At 46.2% G+C, this 21,387-nt stretch overlaps 1 protein-coding gene across 2 annotated transcripts in view; it reads right to left on the reverse strand.

Moving 5' to 3' along the window:
- Positions 1 to 21,387, reverse strand: part of ERN1 (endoplasmic reticulum to nucleus signaling 1) — a 159,814-nt gene that overhangs the window by 101,604 nt on the left and 36,823 nt on the right. For both annotated transcript variants that reach the window (XM_063960906.1, XM_063960907.1), the window contains exons 2-4: positions 10,585 to 10,705; positions 9,163 to 9,196; positions 8,520 to 8,592 (exon numbers count right to left, since the gene is read on the reverse strand). In XM_063960906.1, coding sequence (XP_063816976.1) covers positions 8,520 to 8,592; positions 9,163 to 9,196; positions 10,585 to 10,705 — 228 coding nt within the window. The remainder of the gene's footprint in view (positions 1 to 8,519; positions 8,593 to 9,162; positions 9,197 to 10,584; positions 10,706 to 21,387) is intronic.

The raw sequence follows: 21,387 nt of genomic DNA on the forward strand, positions 1-21,387 counted from the left end.
AAATCAATTATCAATTATTAGATCCACAGCTACATTTCTTTCTCAAAATTTAGTTGAGCTTTATGCATCCCAGTGCACCCGCAGCTACACACACAAACACACAGGCGCACACAGTGTGAACAGGATGTACTTTGGCACAGAGCTGGAAGCAGCCAGAATATAAACTAGAATTTACACAGGTGTAATGGGCGGGGCACACAGTGTATACATGATGCTAACACAGGTGTGTGCTACAGCAAGAAGACCATAGGGTGAAAAATGAACATATTAAACCACATTATAATCCAATAAACTGTGAAATCTAAATAATGTACCCAATAAAGCACGTTATAAAAAGGAACATTAAATTAAAGGAAAAATATTGCATTAAGTTCGAGTCTATTTACAATGAAAAATAGATCACATAAGTCTTGAAACATTGCTGCTGTTACGTGGAACATGTTCTTACAGTAATGTCTCATTTCTTTGGTTTATTATTGTGGTCATAAGGGGGTCGATTCTATTCGGCAACTAATGAATAGCGCCGGGAATTAGCTCCCGACGCTATTCAATTCAACAACTAGTTACGTCGGCGATGGCCCGTTCTCGCCGACAAAACAGGTTGAATTGTCGGGAGAACGGGCATTCTCCGACTTAACTCCCCGGCGCGAGGCTGATTCCCGACAGAATCAGCCTCGCGCCGGCCGCGAGGCAGCACTTTTGTCGGGTTTTTCTTCTCATCCCCCGGGGATGAGAGAAGAATTCCCGACAATTGCAGGTAATTAGTTGCTGAATTGAATAGCGTCGGGAGCTAATTCCCGGCACTATTCATTAGTTGCCGAATAGAATCGACCCCCTTAAGGACATTTAAAGGGCGAGTGTGCTCTCTCTCTTATACACACAAATAAATATATATATATATATATATATATATATATATATATATATATCTAAGAATTTACTTACCGATAATTCTATTTCTCGTAGTCCGTAGTGGATGCTGGGGACTCCGTAAGGACCATGGGGAATAGCGGCTCCGCAGGAGACTGGGCACAAAAGAAAAGCTTTAGAACTACCTGGTGTGCACTGGCTCCTCCCCCTATGACCCTCCTCCAAGCCTCAGTTAGGATACTGTGCCCGGACGAGCGTACACAATAAGGAAGGATTTTGAATCCTGGGTAAGACTCATACCAGCCACACCAATCACACCGTACAACTCGTGATCTAAACCCAGTTAACAGCATGATAACAGAGGAGCCTCTAGAAAAGATGGCTCACTACAGCAATAACCCGATTTTTTGGTAACAATAACTATGTACCAGTATTGCAGACAATCCGCACTTGGGATGGGCGCCCAGCATCCACTACGGACTACGAGAAATAGAATTATCGGTAAGTAAATTCTTATGCTCCTGACCAAGTAGCTGCTCGGCAAAGTTGTAAAGCCGAGACCCCTCGGGCAGACGCCCAAGATGAGCCCATCTTCCTTGTGGAGTGGGCATTTACAGATTTTTGGCTGTGGCAGGCCTGCCACAGAATGTGCAAGCTGAATTGTACTACAAATCCAACGAGCAATAGTCTGCTTAGAAGCAGGAGCACCCAGCTTGTTGGGTGCATACAGGATAAACAGCGAGTCAGATTTTCTGACTCCAGCCGTCCTGGAAATATATATTTTCAGGGCCCTGACAACGTCTAGCAACTTGGAGTCCTCCAAGTCCCTAGTAGCCGCAGGCACCACAATAGGTTGGTTCAGGTGAAACGCTGAAACCACCTTAGGGAGAAACTGAGGACGAGTCCTCAATTCCGCCCTGTCCGAATGGAAAATCAGATAAGGGCTTTTACAGGATAAAGCCGCCAATTCTGACACGCGCCTGGCCCAGGCCAGGGCCAACAGCATGACCACTTTCCATGTGAGATATTTTAACTCCACAGATTTAAGTGGTTCAAACCAATGTGACTTTTGGAACCCAAAAAACTACATTGAGATCCCAAAGTGCCACTGGAGGCACAAAAGGAGGCTGTATATGCAGTACCCCTTTTACAACGTCTGAACTTCAGGGACTGAAGCTAGTTCTTTTTGGAAGAAAATTGACAGGGCCGAAATTTGAACCTTAATGGACCCCAATTTCAGGCCCATAGACACTCCTGTTTGCAGGAAATGTAGGAATCGACCCAGTTGAATTTCCTCCGTCGGGCCTTACTGGCCTCGCACCACGCAACATATTTTCGCCAAATGCGGTGATAATGTTTTGCGGTTACATCCTTCCTGGCTTTGATCAGGATAGGGATGACTTCATCCGGAATGCCTTTTTTCCTTCAGGATCCGGCGTTCAACCGCCATGCCGTCAAACGCAGTCGCGGTAAGTCTTGGAACAGACAGGGTCCTTGCTGGAGCAGGTCCCTTCTTAGAGGTAGAGGCCACGGCTCCTCCGTGAGCATCTCTTGAAGTTCCGGTTACCAAGTCCTTCTTGGCCAATCCGGAGCCACGAATATAGTGCTTACTCCTCTCCATCTTATCAATCTCAGTACCTTGGGTATGAGAGGCAGATGAGGGAACACATACACTGACTGGTACACCCACGGTGTTACCAGAGCGTCTACAGCTATTGCCTGAGGGTCCCTTGACCTGGCGCAATACCTGTCGAGTTTTTCCCAACGGTTTATAATCATGTGGAAGACTTCTGGGTGAAGTCCCCACTCTCCCGGGTGGAGGTCGTGTCTGCTGAGGAAGTCTGCTTCCCAGTTGTCCACTCCCGGAATTGCTGACAGTGCTATCACATGATTTTCCGCCCAGCGAAGAATCCTTGCAGCTTCTGCCATTGCCCTCCTGCTTCTTGTGCCACCCTGTCTGTTTACGTGGGTGACTGCCGTGATGTTGTCCGACTGGATCAACACCGGCTGACCTTGAAGCAGAGGTCTTGCTAAGCTTAGAGCATTGTAAATGGCCCTTAGCTTCAGGATATTTATGTGAAGTGATGTCTCCAAGCTTGACCATAAGCCCTGGAAATTCCTTCCCTGTGTGACTGCTCCCCAGCCTCGCAGGCTGGCATCCGTGGTCACCAGGACCCAGTCCTGAATGCCGAATCTGCGGCCCTCTAGAAGATGAGCACTCTGCAACCACCACAGGAGGGACACCCTTGTTCTTGGTGACAGGGTTATCCGCTGATGCATCTGAAGATGCGACCCGGACCATTTGTCCAGCAGGTCCCACTGGAAAGTTCTTGCGTGGAATCTGCCGAATGGGATTGCTTCGTAGGAAGCCACCATTTTACCCAGAACCCTTGTGCATTGATGCACTGAGACTTGGCTCGGTTTTAGGAGGTTCCTGACTAGCTCGGATAACTCCCTGGCTTTCTCCTCCGGGAGAAACACCTTTTTCTGGACTGTGTCCAGGATCATCCCTAGGAACAGAAGACGAGTCGTCGGAACCAGCTGCGATTTTGGAATATTGAGAATCCAATCGTGCTGCCGCAACACTACCTGAGATAGTGCTACACCGACCTCCAACTGTTCCCTGGATCTTACCCTTATCAGGGAATCGTCCAAGTAAGGGATAACTAAAATTCCCTTCCTTCGAAGGAATATCATCATTTCGGCCATTACCTTGGTAAAGACCCGGGGTGCCGTGGACCATCCATACGGCAGCGTCTAAACTGATAGTGACAGTTCTGTACCATAAACCTGAGGTACCCTTGGTGAGAAGGGTAAATTTGGACATGAAGGTAAGCATCCTTGATGTCCCGAGACATCATGTAGTCCCCTTCTTCCAGGTTCGCAATCACTGCTCTGAGTGACTCAATCTTGAATTTGAACCTCTGTATGTAAGTGTTCAAAGATTTTAGATTTAGAATCGGTCTCACCGAGCCGTGCGGCTTCGGTACCACAACAGTGTGGAATAATACCCCGTTCCCTGTTGCAGGAGGGGTACCTTGATTATCACCTGCTGGGAATACAGCTTGTGAATGGCTTCCAAAACTGCCTCCCTGTCAGAAGGAGACATCGGTAAAGCCGACTTTAGGAAATGGCGAGGGGGAAACGTCTCGAATTCCAATTTGTACCCCTGAGATATCACCTGAAGGATCCAGGGGTCTACTTGCGAGTGAGCCCACTGCGCGCTGAAATTCATTGAGACGGGCCCCCTACCGTGCCTGATTCTGCTTGTAAAGCCCCAGCGTCATACTGAGGGCTTGGCAGAGGCGGGAGAGGGTTTCTGTTCCTGGGAACTGGCTGATTTCTGCAGCCTTTTTTCCTCTCCCTCTGTCACGGGGCAGAAATGAGGAACCTTTTTCCCGCTTGTCCACGAAAAGACTGCGCCTGATAATACGGCGTCTTCTCATGTTGAGAGGCGACCTGGGGTACAAACGTGGATTTCCCAGCTGTTGCCGTGGCCACCAGGTCTGAAAGACCGACCCCAATAACTCCTCCCCTTAATAAGGCAATACTTCCAAATGCCGTTTGAAATCCGCATCACCTGACCACTGTCGTGTCCATAACCCTCTACTGGTAGAAATGGACAACGCACTTAGACTTGATGCCAGTCGGCAAATATTCCGCTGTGCATCACGCATATATAGAAATGCATCTTTTAAATGCTCTATAGGCAAAAATATACTGTCCCTATCTAGGGTATCAATATTTTCAGTCAGGGAATCCGACCACGCCAACCCAGCACTGCACATCCAGGCTGAGGCGATTGCTGGTCGCAGTATAACACCAGTATGTGTGTAAATACATTTTAGGATACCCTCTTGCTTTCTATCAGCAGGATCCTTAAGGGCGGCCATCTCAGGAGAGGGTAGAGCCCTTACAAGCGTGTGAGCGCTTTATCCACCCTAGGAGGTGTTTCCCAACGCACCCTAACCTCTGGCGGGAAAGGATATAATGCCAATAACATTTTAGAAATTATCAGTTGTTATCGGGGGAAACCCACGCATCATCACACACCTCATTTAATTTCTCAGATTCAGGAAAACTACAGGTAGTTTTTCCTCACCGAACATCATACCCCTTTTTGGTGGTACTCGTATTATCAGAAATGTGTAAAACATTTTTCATTGCCTCAATCATGTAACGTGTGGCCCTACTGGAAGTCACATTTGTCTCCTCACCGTCGACACTGGAGTCAGTATCCGTGTCGGCGTCTATATCTGCCATCTGAGGTAACGGGCGCTTTAGAGCCCCTGACGGCCTATGAGACGTCTGGACAGGCACAAGCTGAGTAGCCGGCTGTCTCATGTCAACCACTGTCTTTTATACAGAGTTGACACTGTCACGTAATTCCTTCCAACAGTTCATCCACTCAGGAGTCGACCCCCTAGGGGGTGACATCACTATTACAGGCAATCTGCTCCGTCTCCACATCATTTTTCTCCTCATACATGTCGACACAAACGTACCGACATACAGCACACACACAGGGAATGCTCTGATAGAGGACAGGACCCCACTAGCCCTTTGGGGAGACAGAGGGAGAGTTTGCCAGCACACACCAGAGCGCTATATATATACAGGGATAACCTTATATAAGTGTTTTTTCCCCTTATAGCTGCTGTTTTATTTAATACTGCGCGTAATTAGTGCCCCCCCCTCTCTTTTTTAACCCTTTCTGTAGTGTAGTGACTGCAGGGGAGAGCCAGGGAGCTTCCCTCCAACGGAGCTGTGAGGGAAAATGGCGCCAGTGTGCTGAGGAGATAGGCTCCGCCCCCTTATCGGCTGCCTTATCTCCCGTTTTTCTATGTATTCTGGCAGGGGTTAAATGCATCCATATAGCCCAGGAGCTATATGTGATGCATTTTTTTGCCATCCAAGGTGTTTTTATTGCGTCTCAGGGCGCCCCCCCCCAGCGCCCTGCACCCTCAGTGACCGGAGTGTGAAGTGTGCTGAGAGCAATGGCGCACAGCTGCAGTGCTGTGCGCTACCTTGTTGAAGACAGGACGTCTTCTGCCGCCGATTTTCCAAACCTCTTCTGTCTTCTGGCTCTGTAAGGGGGCCGGCGGCGCGGCTCTGGGACCCATCCATGGCTGGGCCTGTGATCGTCCTCTGGAGCTAATGTCCAGTAGCCTAAGAAGCTCAATCCACTCTGCACGCAGGTGAGTTCGCTTCTTCTCCCCTTAGTCCCTCGATGCAGTGAGCCTGTTGCCAGCAGGTCTCACTGAAAATAAAAAACCTAAAACTAAACTTTTCACTAAGCAGCTCAGGAGAGCCACCTAGTGTGCACCCTTCTCGTTCGGGCACAAAATCCTAACTGAGGCTTGGAGGAGGGTCATAGGGGGAGGAGCCAGTGCACACCAGGTAGTTCTAAAGCTTTTCTTTTGTGCCCAGTCTCCTGCGGAGCCGCTATTCCCCATGGTCCTTACGGAGTCCCCAGCATCCACTTAGGACGTTAGAGAAATTATATATATATATATATATATATAGGGAGAGAGAGAGAGAGAGAGAGAGAGAGAGAGAGAGAGAGAGAGAGAGAGAGAGAGAGAGAGAGAGAGAGAGAGAGAGAGAGAGAGAGAGAGAGAGAGAGAGTGTAAATCCACCGAACAGCCAGTGGCACGTCATTTCAAGGAAGCAGGCCATAGTATGGCTACCCTGCGCTACAAGCTAGTGGATCATGTCCCCCCAATGTCGAGAGGGGGTGATCGAAATAAGAAATTATTGCAGTTAGAGGCACAGTAGATATATGATTTCAATACTGTCTCTCCTATGGGCCTCAATGAGAACTTGTCTCTTCTATGTTTCTTATGAATATCTCTGCATTGGTATCGTAAATTACCTTTTATAAGCTTGTTTTTATAAGCGTGTCTTAGATTATCTAAATTAGCTGTATTAATAAGCTATAATAGACTAGATTATTGTGGAATGGTTCTAAATTTAGTTAGCCTGTGCAATGTACTGATGTTTCAATCTGCATGGTAATTGGTCCAGATTTATGAATAAGTTGTTCACTGCATTATTCTAATTAGCTCACTGGATAATTTTATGCTGTATACAGTATTAGATCCATGTCTTTGACAGTTTGTGAAGCCGTGCAGCAGCAGAGTCCGTGCACTGTTCGGTGTCTTTTGTTATTGTTTTTTCGTTGCCCTGGTGATGGGCCCCTTCTCTCCCGCCCGCCTATTGGTAGACGCGGTTTTGACGTGCTTCCGGTGGGCGGGCTGGTGGTGGGAGGCCTGGAGCACGGAGGTGACTAGTAGTTTTGTTGGTTGCTAGGGGAACAGATTCTCCCGTTGGTTATGGACGGCCGTATGCTATGACGGCACCCGCGACCGGAAGTGGGCGGTGATTGTGATGTGGGTCTGGGCATTGGGATCTATATAAGGTATGTTGTATATGTTATGTTTGTATCCTGACGAAAGGTGGTATTAAAACAGCACCTGAAACGTTGATAATCAAGCTTGTGTAGCTGTCTCAATTCTTCTGAAAATCCGTGGAGTGCCGCCCGTTTTGCTCTCTCTGTACTTGCTCTGTTTGGACCGTGGGAGGGCACCCAGGTATTTAATTAATTTGTTTGGAGTGCCGGTCATATTGAAACTATATATATATTTCAGTAAGCCAGCACTTGGAGACAAATCACACTTTACTACTGGAATACTTAAACGTTTCAAATTTGTATTAATTCGTTATCCTGATGACAAATTAATTAAAATTTGAAACGTTGAATTATTTCTGCAGTAAAGTGTGATTTGTCTCCGATTGCCACCTCACTGAATCTTCATGTTAGTGGACCTCGCAGTAAGTACCTAGGAGGGCACCCCTGAGCAGCACCATGGATAGGACCCCTGGTAATACAGCAAATATCCCAGTGTGCTAATGTCTTTATAACTGTAAATTCAGGACAAGGATAAAGTTTACATATCGATTTGTTTTGATAGACCGGTGGTAGGTTCCATGGTTACTATTTCTTAGATGATTTCTAGTGAGGGGTTTTCATCCTAGGGTTCTCCTTTTTGACCCACCAAACACAGTTTTCTGACACATGGAACATACCACCGGTCTGTAAACTTTATCCTTGTACTAAATGTACAGTATATATCTATCTATCCATCTCTCTACATCTATCTATCCATTTCTCTACATCTATCTATCCATCTCTCTCCCTCTCTACACACACACACACACACACACACTGCATCCGGAAAGTATTCACAGCGCTTCAGTTTTTCCACATTTTGTTATGTTACAGCCTTATTCCAAAATGGAATAAATTCATTTTTTTCCCCCAAATTCAACACACAATACCCCATAATGACAACGTGAAAAACGTTTGTTTGTTTTTTTTTAGATTTTTGCAAATTTATAAAAAAAAAAAAAAAAAGAAGAAGATACTAAGGCCAAAACACTGATCGCTTTGGTTCATCTGATGGAAGAAACTTGGCATATCTTCAAGCCTGCGGGTTGCTGTATCTTTAAGTGTGGATTTTATCAGCAGGACCTGATCTTAAAATCCATCCAGTCCATTGGGGGATAACAAATTACTACCTGCTCGGCTAAAGGGTTCCACAATGCATGGGACACACCATACCCACTGCCAGCAGTCATCATCTTACCGTCAGTCCCTCACTGTGTTTACTGCCCAGAGTGTACAAGCTGCCATCGTTTGGATCAGGAAGGAATGCCGGCCTGGTGAAATATAGTAAATTAATCAAGTGTTATGCTCTGTATATACACAACAGTTTATACAAGTCAGCAGCCATGAGTGAGAGTCACAGTGTGCTAGCCACTAACCCACTGTTGCAGCCATGTTACACTGAACACAGTTTAACACCACGGCCTGTTCCATAGACTACAAGGATAAAGTTGGTTACTTGTAAAGAGCTTACAGGTGTGTTAAAGAAGAACATTAGCCAATCAATATTCAAACAACACTGTATATTAATTAAGAAAAGGAAGAGTAAGAATGTGTGAATGAAATTATTTGCAGGAACTTTGTTCCTGTCCTTTGTTCTAAGATGAAGATGACTTTTCCTGATTTATTAGCAGTCAATGAAAAGCTGCAACACAAGTGATCTACACATAAAGTGACTACTAGATGAAGTAGGTTCATACTGTAGGTTGTAAACCTGTGCATCCCCAGCTATAGCAATAAAGGCTTTGATCGGTTATATGCCACAATTGTGCATAATTGTAAACACTTGGTACATTACACACTGTGCAAATAATTCTAGTACAGACAAAAAGGACAGAACTTACTCTTCCACATGTGTTGGAACTTGGAGAACAGGATCTGCGGAGAGAACAAGGAAGATAAAACTCTATAAATCATATTAAAATGTCAAAATGTTTATCATCAACTGGAAGCAGATCAGAATCCACATTTAACCTACAGCCTCCTCCTTGAATAAGAAACTGCGCTGATTCAGAATAAACAGTCTATATTAACCTGCAGTATGAGGTGAAAGATAATCGGATTCTGACCTCTCTCCATGGGGGAAATGTAATATCCTGCGATAACCCAGCGAGTCTATCAGATTGCTTTTTCCATTTAAATGATTGCCACTATAACACATTGGGCAGACTCGCCGGGATTTTGCCAGTGGCTGAAAGTCACTGGCTTTTACATTTGCCCTCATATGTCCCTGAACAATAAAGAGAGGTGCCAACACTAAATGGGTCTGCTACAACCGGCTATATACAGACCATGACCACTACTCAGAGACTATACCCTGGCCACTGACTACAGACTTTATACAGTTATTCACCGAATGGTACGTATTAGACAGCAATTCCTAGAACACTGTGCACAAAGATGATCAATTTTCTAGGGCCCCAGTGCATGAAGGGGGATTGAACCTTGGCCGACTGTCGGGATGTGAGGGAGTGTGATGTAGGGGGCGGTACTGTGTACGGCGGTCTCCTGACCACTGGTCACATATCTACATCCCCTTATCCCACATGGTGACGGAAGAGAAAAAAAAGTTACAGCACTAACTGCTGCTGGACTACGTAGGCCCATCTGTTTTCCACTCCTATGAGCCAGGAGATCTTCCTTAATAATGGCAAATTTTAAATCGACCGCACACAGAGGACAATTCTCATGCTCATGAAGTATATACAATGACGCAAATGTATTAAATGTATTACTCTGCTATTTTAGAAGCAAATGTTTGGTGGAGGTTAGTGTTAAAAATGCATTATGAGCGTGGCTGAGCTTGTTATACTGTTTATGGGACAGTATGCACCTAGACTGCTTTAGATGGGTTGTGCTTAGAAGCAACAATTGTTGTCAGCCATGCATATAGAAACATTTCCAAACCAGGAGATAGCATCAATAAGAAGAGATGCAGGACTATAATGATTGCGATTGCTTGGATATTTTGATCTCTCCATCCTGTATAGAAAGTTTCCACCAAATACATCATCAGTAGAGTCTTAGGACACGTTTACAGGACCAAGGGAGAGTTTTATCCAATCTTCCAGAGAGATAAAGTGGAGAAACTGCCTACACCAACCAACCAGCTTCTGTCATTTTACAGGTGGTGCTAGATAAATGAGTTGCAAACTGATTGGATGCTATGGTCAACGTCAATTTCTCTCCAAGATTTGATAAATCTCCCCCAAGTCTTCCCTGACACATGCTAAGTTTATGAGTCAATGAAGACACGTGTGACTTGCCTTCTTTTACAGTCCACTTAATGGTGCCGGTCCTTTTGCTGACTGCATGGAGGCTCCCGTCCAGAGTGGAGACGAACAGCAGAGTTTCCGGCAGTGACACAGTGCTCGCTCTACTAACACCCTGGAGAGTAAACAAAAGGTTTCTATAATTCTCTCCGATGTACAAGCAGGACGTAGAGACTCCCAACAAGACACACAAGGGGGCGCTCTGATGTGGAAGAGCAGGGCACTAAGCACATGGTTGGGAAAACAATGGTCACTTCCCCAGTTATATTCATATACATAGAAATAACATCTGAAAATGAATCACTACAAAGAGATAATACATGGAAAATATAGCACAAGAGTCTAGGTTTATTATAAATCTTCAGCTTCTATTGTTAAATATAAATAGAAAGATTATTTGTAGGAAAAGATGAGCTATATTCATATTACCTATTGCAGTGGTTCTCAAACTCGGTCCTCAGGACCCCACACAGTGCATGTTTTGCAGGTAACCCAGCAGGTGCACAGGTGTATTAATTACTCACAGACATTTTAAAAGGTCCACAGGTGGAGCTAATTATTTCACTTGTGATTTTGTGAGGAGACCTGCAAAACATGCACCGTGTGGGGTCCTGAGGACCGAGTTTGAGAACCTGTGACCTATTGCATACCTCCCAACATGACCCTCTCCAGGAGGGACAGAATGCTCTGCTCCTGGACTTCTCTCTTAATGTATGATTGCCATCACCTGTGCTGAAAGACCTTTCTTATCCATTAACCTATTCAACACAGGTGCCGGAAATCATACATTAAGAGAAAGTCCTGAAGCAGAGCATTGTGTCCCTCCTGGAGAGGGTCATGGTGGGAGGTATGCTATTGTAGATAAACATTACTTAATTTATGTATAGTCTAAGCTTTTGCAGGAGCGATTCCTATATTCATTACTATCCTCATAATAAGCACATTACAGATGATAAGTGGAGTTCTCTCTTCCGCACTGCACCCTTCATAGGAGGAAACCATTTAGGCTGCATTAAGCCTGAAAATGTCAGCAAATGATGTAACAGAGTGGGCAAGTGACAGCTGGTAGGACTGTGTGCAGTTACAACATCCAAAATGATGATGAAATTACTGGAACATTTCACAAAGCTGCAAATAATAAGAATTTACTTACCGATAATTCTATTTCTCGGAGTCCGTAGTGGATGCTGGGGTTCCTGAAAGGACCATGGGGAATAGCGGCTCCGCAGGAGACAGGGCACAAAAAGTAAAGCTTTTCCAGATCAGGTGGTGTGCACTGGCTCCTCCCCCTATGACCCTCCTCCAGACTCCAGTTAGGTACCGTGCCCGGACGAGCGTACACAATAAGGGAGGATTTTGAATCCCGGGTAAGACTCATACCAGCCACACCAATCACACCGTACAACTTGTGATCTAAACCCAGTTAACAGTATGATAACAAAAGGAGCCTCTGAAAGACGGCTTCCTACAACAATAACCCGATTTTTGTAACAATAACTATGTACAAGTATTGCAGAATAATCCGCACTTGGGATGGGCGCCCAGCATCCACTACGGACTCCGAGAAATAGAATTATCGGTAAGTAAATTCTTATTTTCTCTATCGTCCTAGTGGATGCTGGGGTTCCTGAAAGGACCATGGGGATTATACCAAAGCTCCCAAACGGGCGGGAGAGTGCGGATGACTCTGCAGCACCGAATGAGAGAACTCCAGGTCCTCTTTTGCCAGGGTATCAAATTTGTAAAATTTTACGAACGTGTTCTCCCCCGACCACGTAGCTGCTCGGCAGAGTTGTAATGCCGAGACCCCTCGGGCAGCCGCCCAAGATGAGCCCACCTTCCTTGTGGAATGGGCATTTACATATTTTTTGCTGTGGCAAGCCTGCCACAGAATGTGCAAGCTGAATTGTACTACAAATCCAACGAGCAATAGTCTGCTTAGAAGCAGGAGCACCCAGCTTGTTGGGTGCATACAGGATAAACAGCAAGTCAGATTTCCTGACTCCAGCCGACCTGGAAACTATATTTTCAGGGCTCTGACAACATCCAGCAACTTGGAGTCCTCCAAGTCCCTAGTAGCCGCAGGCACCACAATAAGCTGGTTCAGGTGAAACGCTGACCCCACCTCAGGGAGAAACTGGGGACGAGTCCACAGCTTTGCTCTGTCCGAATGGACAATCAGATATGGCTTTGTGAGATAAAGCCGCCAATTCTGACACTCGCCTGGCCGAGGCCAGGACCAACAGCATGGTCACTTTCCATGTGAGATATATCAAATCCACAGATTTGAGTTGTTTAAAACAATGTGATTTTAGGAATCCCAAACTACGTTGAGATCGCCCAGTGCCACTGGAGACATCAAAAAGGGGTTGTATATGCAGTACTCCCTTAACAACTTCTGGACTTCAGGAACTGAAGCCAATTTCTTTCTGGAAGAAAATCGACCGGTCGAAATTTGAACCTTAATGGACCCCAATTTGAGACCCATATACACTCTTGCTTGCAGGAAATGTAGGAATTAACCTAGTTGAAATTCTTCCGTGGAGCCTTCCTGGCCTCACACCCTGGAACATATTTTCACCTAAGCGGTGATAATGTTGTGCGGTCACCTCCTTCCTGGCTCTGACCAGGGTAGGGATGACCTCTTCCGGAATGCCTTTTTCCCTTAGGATCCGGCGTTCACCCGCCCTGGCGTCAACGCAGCTGCGGTAAGTCATGGAACAGACATGATTCTTGCTGAATCAAGATCCTTTCTAGTATCTCTTGAAGTTCCGGGTACCAAGTTCTTCTTGGCCCAAACCGGAACCACGAGTATAGTTCTTACTCCTCTCCTTCCTATCATTCTCCATACACTGGGTATGAAAGGCAGAGGAGGGAACACATACACCGACTGGTACACCCACGGTGTTACCAGAGCGTCCCAGCTATTGCCTGAGGGTCTCTAGACCTGGCGCTTCATGTGGGACGCCATCATAACCACCTTTGGTCTTTCCCAACGGTTTACAAACATGTGGAAACTTCCAGATGAAGTTCCCACTTTTCCGGGTGGAATACATTTATGCTGAGGAAATCTTCCTAGTTGTCCACTCCCGGAATGAACACTGCTGACAGTGTTATCACATGATCTTTCGCCCAGCGAAGAATCCTTGCTGTCATTGCCCTCCTGCTTCTTGTGCCGCCCCGTCTGTTTACGTGGGCGACTGCCATGATGATGTCCTACTGGATCAGCACCGGTTGACTTTGAAGCAGAGGTCTTCCTAGGCTCAGAGCATCGTAAATTGCCCTTAGCTCCAATATATTCATGTGGAGAGAAATCTCCAGACTTGACCACACTTCCTTGGAAATTTCTTCCTTGTGTGACTGTTCCCCAGCCTCTCAGGCTGGCATCCGTGGTCACCAGAACACAGTCCTGAATGCTGAATGTGCTGCCCTCTAGAAGATGAGCACTCTGCAGGCCCCACAGAAGAGACACCCTTGTCCTTGGAGACAGGGTTATCCGCTGATGCATCTGAAGATGCGATCCGGACCATTCGTCCAGCAAATCCCCCTGAAAAGTTTTTGCGTGAGATCTGCCGAATGGAATCGCTTCGTAAGAAGCCACCATTTTTCCCAGGACTCCTGTGCATTGATGCACTGATACTTGGCCTGGATTTAGGAGGTTTCTGACTAGGTCGGATAACTCCCTGGCTTTCCCCTCCAGGAGAAATACCTCTTTCTGGACTATGCCCAGAATCATTCCTAGGAACAGCAGACGTATCATCGGAAAACAGCTGCGATTTTTTGGAATATTTAGAATCCACTCGTGCTGTCGTAGAACTACTTTAGATAGTTCTTTTCCGACCTCCAACTGTTCTCTGGAAACTTGTCCCTTTCAGGATATCGTCCAAGTAAGGGATAATTTAGATGCCTTTCTTCTTTTAAGAATCATCTTTTCGGCCATTACCTTGGTAAAGGCCCGGGGTGCCGTGGATAATTCAACGGCAGCGTCTGAAACTGATATTGACAGTTCTGTATCACGAACCAGAGGTACCCTTGTTGAGAAGGGCAAATTTGGACATGGAGGTAATCCTTGATGTCCAGGGACACCATATAGTCCCCTTTTTTCCGGTTCTCTATCACTGCTCTGAGTGACTCCATCTTGATTTGAACCTTTTTATGTAAGTGTTCAAAGATTTCAGATTTAGACTATGTCTCACCAAGCCGTCTGGCTTCAGTACCACAATATAGTGTGGAGGACTAATACCCTTTTCCTTGTTGTAGGAGGGGTACTTTGATTATCACCTGCTGGAAATACAGCTTGTGAATTTTTTTTCCCAATACTGCCTCCTTGTCGGAGGGAGCCGTTGGTAAAGCAGGCTTCAGGAACCTGCGAGGAAAAAATGTCTCGACTCTCCAATCTGTACCCCTGGGATAATACTTGTATGATCTAGGGGTCAACTTGCGAGTGATCCCACTGCGCGCTGAGACTCTTGAGACTACCCCCCCACTGGTGGAGGGCTTCTTTTCCTGGGAAGGGGCTGCCTGCTGCAGTCTACTTCCCTTTCCTCTATGTCTGGGCAGATATGACTGGCCTTTTGCCCGCTTGCCCACATGGGAACGGAAGGATTGAGGCTGAAAAGACAGTGTCTTTTTCTGCTGAGATGTAACTTGGGGTAAAAAGGTTGGATTTCCCAGCTGTGGCCGTGGCCCCCAGGTCCGACGGACCGACCCCAAATAACTCCTTCCCTTTATACGGCAATACTTCCATGTGCCGTATGGGATCTGTATCACCTGACCACTGTCGTGTCCATGACATCTTCTGGGAGATATGGACAACGCACTTATCTTGATGCCAGAGTGCAAATATCCCTCTGTGCATCTCGCATACATATATATAGAATGCTCTAAATCAATAAAATATTTTTAGTCAGGGAATTCGACCAAGCCAACCCAGCACTGCATCTCCAGGCTGATGGCGATCGCTGGTCGCAGTATAACCACCGTCTGTGTGTATATACTTTTTAGGATATTTTTCCAGCTGCCTATCAGCTGGCTCCTTGAGGGCGGCCGTATTTGGAGACGGTAACGCCACTTGATAAGCGTGTGAGCGCCTTATCCACCCTAATGGGTGTTTCCCAACGCGCCCTAACTTCTGGCGGGAAAAGGTATAACGCCAATATTTGCTATCGGGGTAAACCCACGCATCATCACACACTTCATTTTATTTTATCTGATTCAGGAAAAACTACAGGTAGTTTTTTCACTTCCACATAATACCCTTTTTTGTGGTACTTGTAGTATCAGAAATATGTAACAGCTCCTTCATTGCCCTTAACGTGTGGCCCTAATGAGGAATACGTTTGTTTATTCACCGTCGACACTGGATTCAGTGTCCGTGTCTGTGTCGACCGACTGAGGTAAATGGGCGTTTTTTATAAAAAAAAACCTGACGGTGTTTCTGAGACGCCTGGACCGTTACTAATTGTTTGTCGGCCGTCTCATGTCGTCAACCGACCTTGCAGCGTGTTGACATTCTCACGTAATTCCCTAAATAAGCCATCCATTCCGGTGTCGACTCCCTAGAGAGTGACATCACCATTACAGGCAATTTCTCCGCCTCCTCCAGCATCGTCCTCATACATGTCGACACACACGTACCGACACACAGCACACACACCTGGAATGCTCTGACAGAGGACAGGACCCCACTAGCCCTTTGGAGAGACAGAGGGAGAGTTTGCCAGCACACACCAAAAAACGCTATAATTACATAGGGACAACCTTATATAAGTGTTTCTCCCTAATAGCATCTTTATATATATATTTATATCGCCAATTTGTGCCCCCCCTCTCTGTTTAAACCCTGTTTCTGTAGTGCAGTGCAGGGGAGAGCCTGGGAGCCTTCTCTCCAGCCTTTCTGTGAGAGAAAAAATGGCGCTGTGTGCTGAGGAGATAGGCCCCGCCCCTTTTACGGCGGGCTCGTCTCCCGCTCTTTAGTGAAGTTTGGCAGGGGTTAAATATCTCCATATAGCCTCTGGGGGCTATATGTGAGGTATTTTTAGCCAGTATATAGGTTTACATTTGCCTCCCAGGGCGCCCCCCCCCAGCGCCCTGCACCCTCAGTGACAGCGTGTGAAGTGTGCTGAGAGGAAAATGGCGCACAGCTGCAGTGCTGTGCGCTACCTTTAGAAGACTGTCAGAGTCTTCAGCCGCCGATTCTGGACCTCTTCTAACTTCAGCATCTGCAAGGGGGCCGGCGGCGCGGCTCCGGTGACCATCCAGGCTGTACCTGTGATCGTCCCTCTGGAGCTAATGTCCAGTAGCCAAGAAGCCAATCCATCCTGCACGCAGGTGAGTTCACTTCTTCTCCCCTCAGTCCCTCGTTGCAGTGATCCTGTTGCCAGCAGGACTCACTGTAAAATAAAAAACCTAAGCTAAACTTTCTCTAAGCAGCTCTTTAGGAGAGCCACCTAGATTGCACCCTTCTCGGCCGGGCACAAAAATCTAACTGGAGTCTGGAGGAGGGTCATAGGGGGAGGAGCCAGTGCACACCACCTGATCTGGAAAAGCTTTACTTTTTGTGCCCTGTCTCCTGCGGAGCCGCTATTCCCCATGGTCCTTTCAGGAACCCCAGCATCCACTAGGACGATAGAGAAAAAATAATTTACATTTTCTAGCAGCAGGGCTTTGGCTCCATGTTGCCACTGATTACAGGGGGGAGGGGGGGGGATCCCGACAGCGGAATCCTGCCCGGCAGAATGCTGGCAGCGTGGCAAGTGCTACGAATCGCCTTGTAGGCTCGACGGCTCGCCACAGGATCTATTCCCACTCTGTGGGTGTCGTGGATACCCACAAGTGGGAATATTCCCTGTGAGCCAGTATTATGGCTGTCGAGATTCGGCATCGGTATCCCGAGAGCCGTCAAACTGATTGCCGCCCCTGCATTTATACTGGCATTTATTAATGTTAAGAGCTTTAACTTGAGATGAGAGGACTTCCCGGGTTATGATCCAGGAGTACAAAGGAGGAGATTGCAATGGTCAAGGCAAAAGACAACAAGAGACTAAATGAGAGTCTCAGTACAGTCCAGGGTAAGAAAGGGTGTGGTCCTGGAGAGATTATGACAGTGTAAAGCGTATCGATGTGTACAGAGATGTGTGCTGAGCGAGGGGGAGGGGGACACGCACTTTACCCAGCGGTGACGTGAGCAATCTAACTAGGCCAATCTAGAGTCAGCGATTGGGACGTACGGGGCTGCGCATCGCTATGGGGCATATACACGGAGAGATCAGTGCTTCATTTCCAAGCAATCTAGTCCGATTGCTTAGAAATTAAGCATTCAACCCTCCATGTGTAACCCCCTCAAGCACTGGTATTGGAAAAGGGACTGAACGTGAGACGCGTAGGAGATGGAAGAGCCAGGCAATGACATAGCGGGGAGTATAGTGTTGTCAATGGACAATCAGATGAGTGGACCTGGAAAAGGGGAGGCGGGGGGGGGGGGGGAATGGGTTGTTTAAAATAATGAGACAGCAGAAAGAAGCAAGGAGAGCAGCACAGAGGCCTGATTCAGAGTTTTACACAATGCAATTAAAGTTGTGAGAGTGTATGCAAAGGCTATGAGTGAATATGCAAAAGTCGCATGCGACGCCCACCGCCAGGTTTAAAAATCTCAGCAGCTGCGTAGAAAGCACCACACCCACCCAGATCAGTCCATAATGGAAGATGCGAGTAGCACTAGGGACACCGGACACATTGCAGCTGCATACAGGATCGCAGACGCATGCTTAAACATGCCAAACGGTTGTGAGATGCCTGCATTTTTACCCCTACTCCCCATTACCTCCCCCAAAGGATCCCTAATTGTCAATCACTTCGCAAATAAAACCTCACTGTAATCGCAGCACAGACTAATGATAATCACTCAACTGCAAGACTAAAAAAAAAAGGGGTCATTTACATCCCTGATTCAGGCCCAGAGGTGGTATTGGAGGCCACAGAAACTGACAAAAATCACAGAGGGAGGAAGTATACAGAGTACAGGCCCCCATCCACTTGTGCGATATTACCTGTTTTTGTGCAATTGAGATGAATTGCTGAGACGGATTACATGAAAAGTGTCACATTGCATGTCCTTTTCGTGCGATTGCGATGCGAGGCTTGCTCCCGTGTGCCTCACATTGCAATCGCAGATCACGCGGGCTGCACGTTAAATTTCTCTCAATTGCACAGAAATAGGTTTAATAACGTTAGATTGCATGAGAAATCACATATAAAAAATACACTCAAGTAGCAAATCGCAATCACAGGGCTCCCGGGAAACTCCCAACCAGATTGCAGGAAAAATGGATCCAACGCATTGCTGAGATAAAACTCCCTAGTGGATAGGAGCCTTAACAGGCCAAGAATGGATCCTTCAGTGGACTACAACATAAGGTGGAGAAAGATGCATGTTACATCTGCGCCACCTGCAGTACAACCAGGACCCCCCCCCCCTCCGATAGGCAACACAGGGTTAGTGCGCGCCTATGGCGTGCAGCAAAAAAAATAGGAGCGTGGTCAGTTATGCCCCCTGTAGCTATGCCCCCAGCACTGTGCCCTCAGTAGTTGTGTCCCCTGTAGCTATGCCCCCAGTGTAGCTGTGCCGCTTACAAAAATAAATAAATAAATACCATCCCCGCTCCTGCTTCCCGACCGCTGCTGCCATCCGTCACCAGCCACCTGCGCCGCTCCTCGAATCTATGGGAGAGACGTCATGATGTCTCTCCCATAGCACCTCATAGACACTGGATTACTAGACACTAAACCACACAATTATGACCTCTAGCATCTATGGCCGTTCCCACAATGCCGGGCGGTGCGCGATGACATCACTGCGCATCGCACGGCACCAGTAGCAGATCTTGCCACGGCAGCGGCGCCCTCGGGGCAACGGTGCCCCGGGCAAAAGTCCTGCTTGCCCGTGGCAAGATCCGCTGCTGAGTGCAACATGGGTCTGCCTTGTTAGTTGCTTTTTTGATTTACTAACAAACTTGAATAACACCAGTGTGCTGAAATTAAGAATATCTCCACTCAAAGGATAATTTTGTGCATGAGTGGGTACCTCCTTAATAGGTGCTAGGTTGACCGCAAGAACTCCTACATTATAGTGCAACCCACTGGACAGTGCAATCTGTAGATTTGGGGATGTCATGTAAGAGTCAAAACCTGCCAATAAGGATGGAGCTCTTGAAGAGTCACCATCGGCAAATATGAAAAAGTAAAAGGAAAAAATTAATTAGGGCACTTCTATGGGACAAAAAAAAAATGAACAACTGCTGTAGTAGGGGTGTCTCCTAGAAACATTAGGGTAGGGGCCCCTCCAAAATGTTATGGGGCCCACAAAGTTCCAGTTACGCAACTGATAAAAGCCATGTGTATTTTAGGTTCAAGAGGGCAGATGTATTAAGCCTGGAGAAGTGATAAGGCAGTGGTAGATCAGTGATAAGTGCAAGGTGATAACGCACCCACCAATCAGCTCCAATATGTAAATAGACAGTTAGGAGCTGATTGGCTGGTGCATTATCACTTTGCACTTATCATTGCTTTAGCACTTCACCAGGCTTAATACATCTGCCCCAATGTTCTCTAAAATGCTATTCTTGGACCTGCGACCTACTGAGAATTTCAGCGCTTTCAGTGTGACATTTTAAACAAGACTAATGTGTACATATAGTGTATATGTCTTATTTCAAGGAAACTTGAATAACTTTTCTAGCTGAAGTTTGGAGAACGCCTCCAAACCCCCAAATATTGTCCTGCAGAGGATATAAATCAAGACCGGCTAATACATTCTCGCTCTCTCTCGCTCAACTGTCATAATACAGAAAACAATTTATCAGTGTTTGCAGGATTTTCATCACTGTTTCGTTTTTGCCAAAAATAGCCCAGAAACCACAAAAAACACATGTTTACTTCCCATAAAACCCAACAAAATTATCTTCTGCTGCTCAAGTGTTTACATTTCATTATTTGCCCAAACTCCCTGCACCTGCAATGTTTGTCGTAGACTGAAAGATCTAACGGTCAGACAGTAGCGACTGAAAGCGCTCACACATATAACACCTGCTCTGTGTTTAGGATTAGACTCATGCATAACCCTTTATGGTCAGAACATATTTAATCATCGTGAAGTAAATGACTTGTAGAGCAAATTCTGCAGCTGAGAAGAACTAGACGTATATAGGTCAATTAGGAATTATCTGGGTGTATCTGAAATTAATACAGAAATGTCAATCTAAATATGTAACAAATGGCAAAAGAACATAGGGGCAGATGTATTAACTTGGAGAAGGCATAAGGAAGTGATAAACCAGTGATAAGTGCAAGGTGATACACACTCCAGTCAATCAGCTCCAATATGTAAATTAACAGTTAGGAGCCGATTGGCTGGTGCATTTATCAGCTTGCACATAACACTGCTTTATCACTTCCTTATGCCTTCTCCAGGTTAATACATCTGCCCCATTATATTCTTTTGATTCCAAGGGATGTTAATTAATTCACGGCTCTCTATCATGGGATTTGCGGTCCTAGAGCACCTCACGTCTAAGCCTAGAGTACGGTATGAGGATTCTAAAACTTTTGAGGCTTTGGATTTTTCTAAGCTTTGAACATCTGATTAATAGGACATAAAACCTAAACCATAAGGGTGTGACAGCTAAAATATAGCTGTATAATCTTGTATTATTTAATTTCTCCATCAGGTTATTTCTAAAAGGAAATGTAATTTTTTTAAACATACAAAATAGGTTGTTTCCTACTGTGTTAACGGGCGTA

The sequence above is a fragment of the Pseudophryne corroboree genome, chromosome 3, assembly GCF_028390025.1.
Source record: "Pseudophryne corroboree isolate aPseCor3 chromosome 3, aPseCor3.hap2, whole genome shotgun sequence".
Lineage (NCBI taxonomy): Eukaryota > Metazoa > Chordata > Amphibia > Anura > Myobatrachidae > Pseudophryne > Pseudophryne corroboree.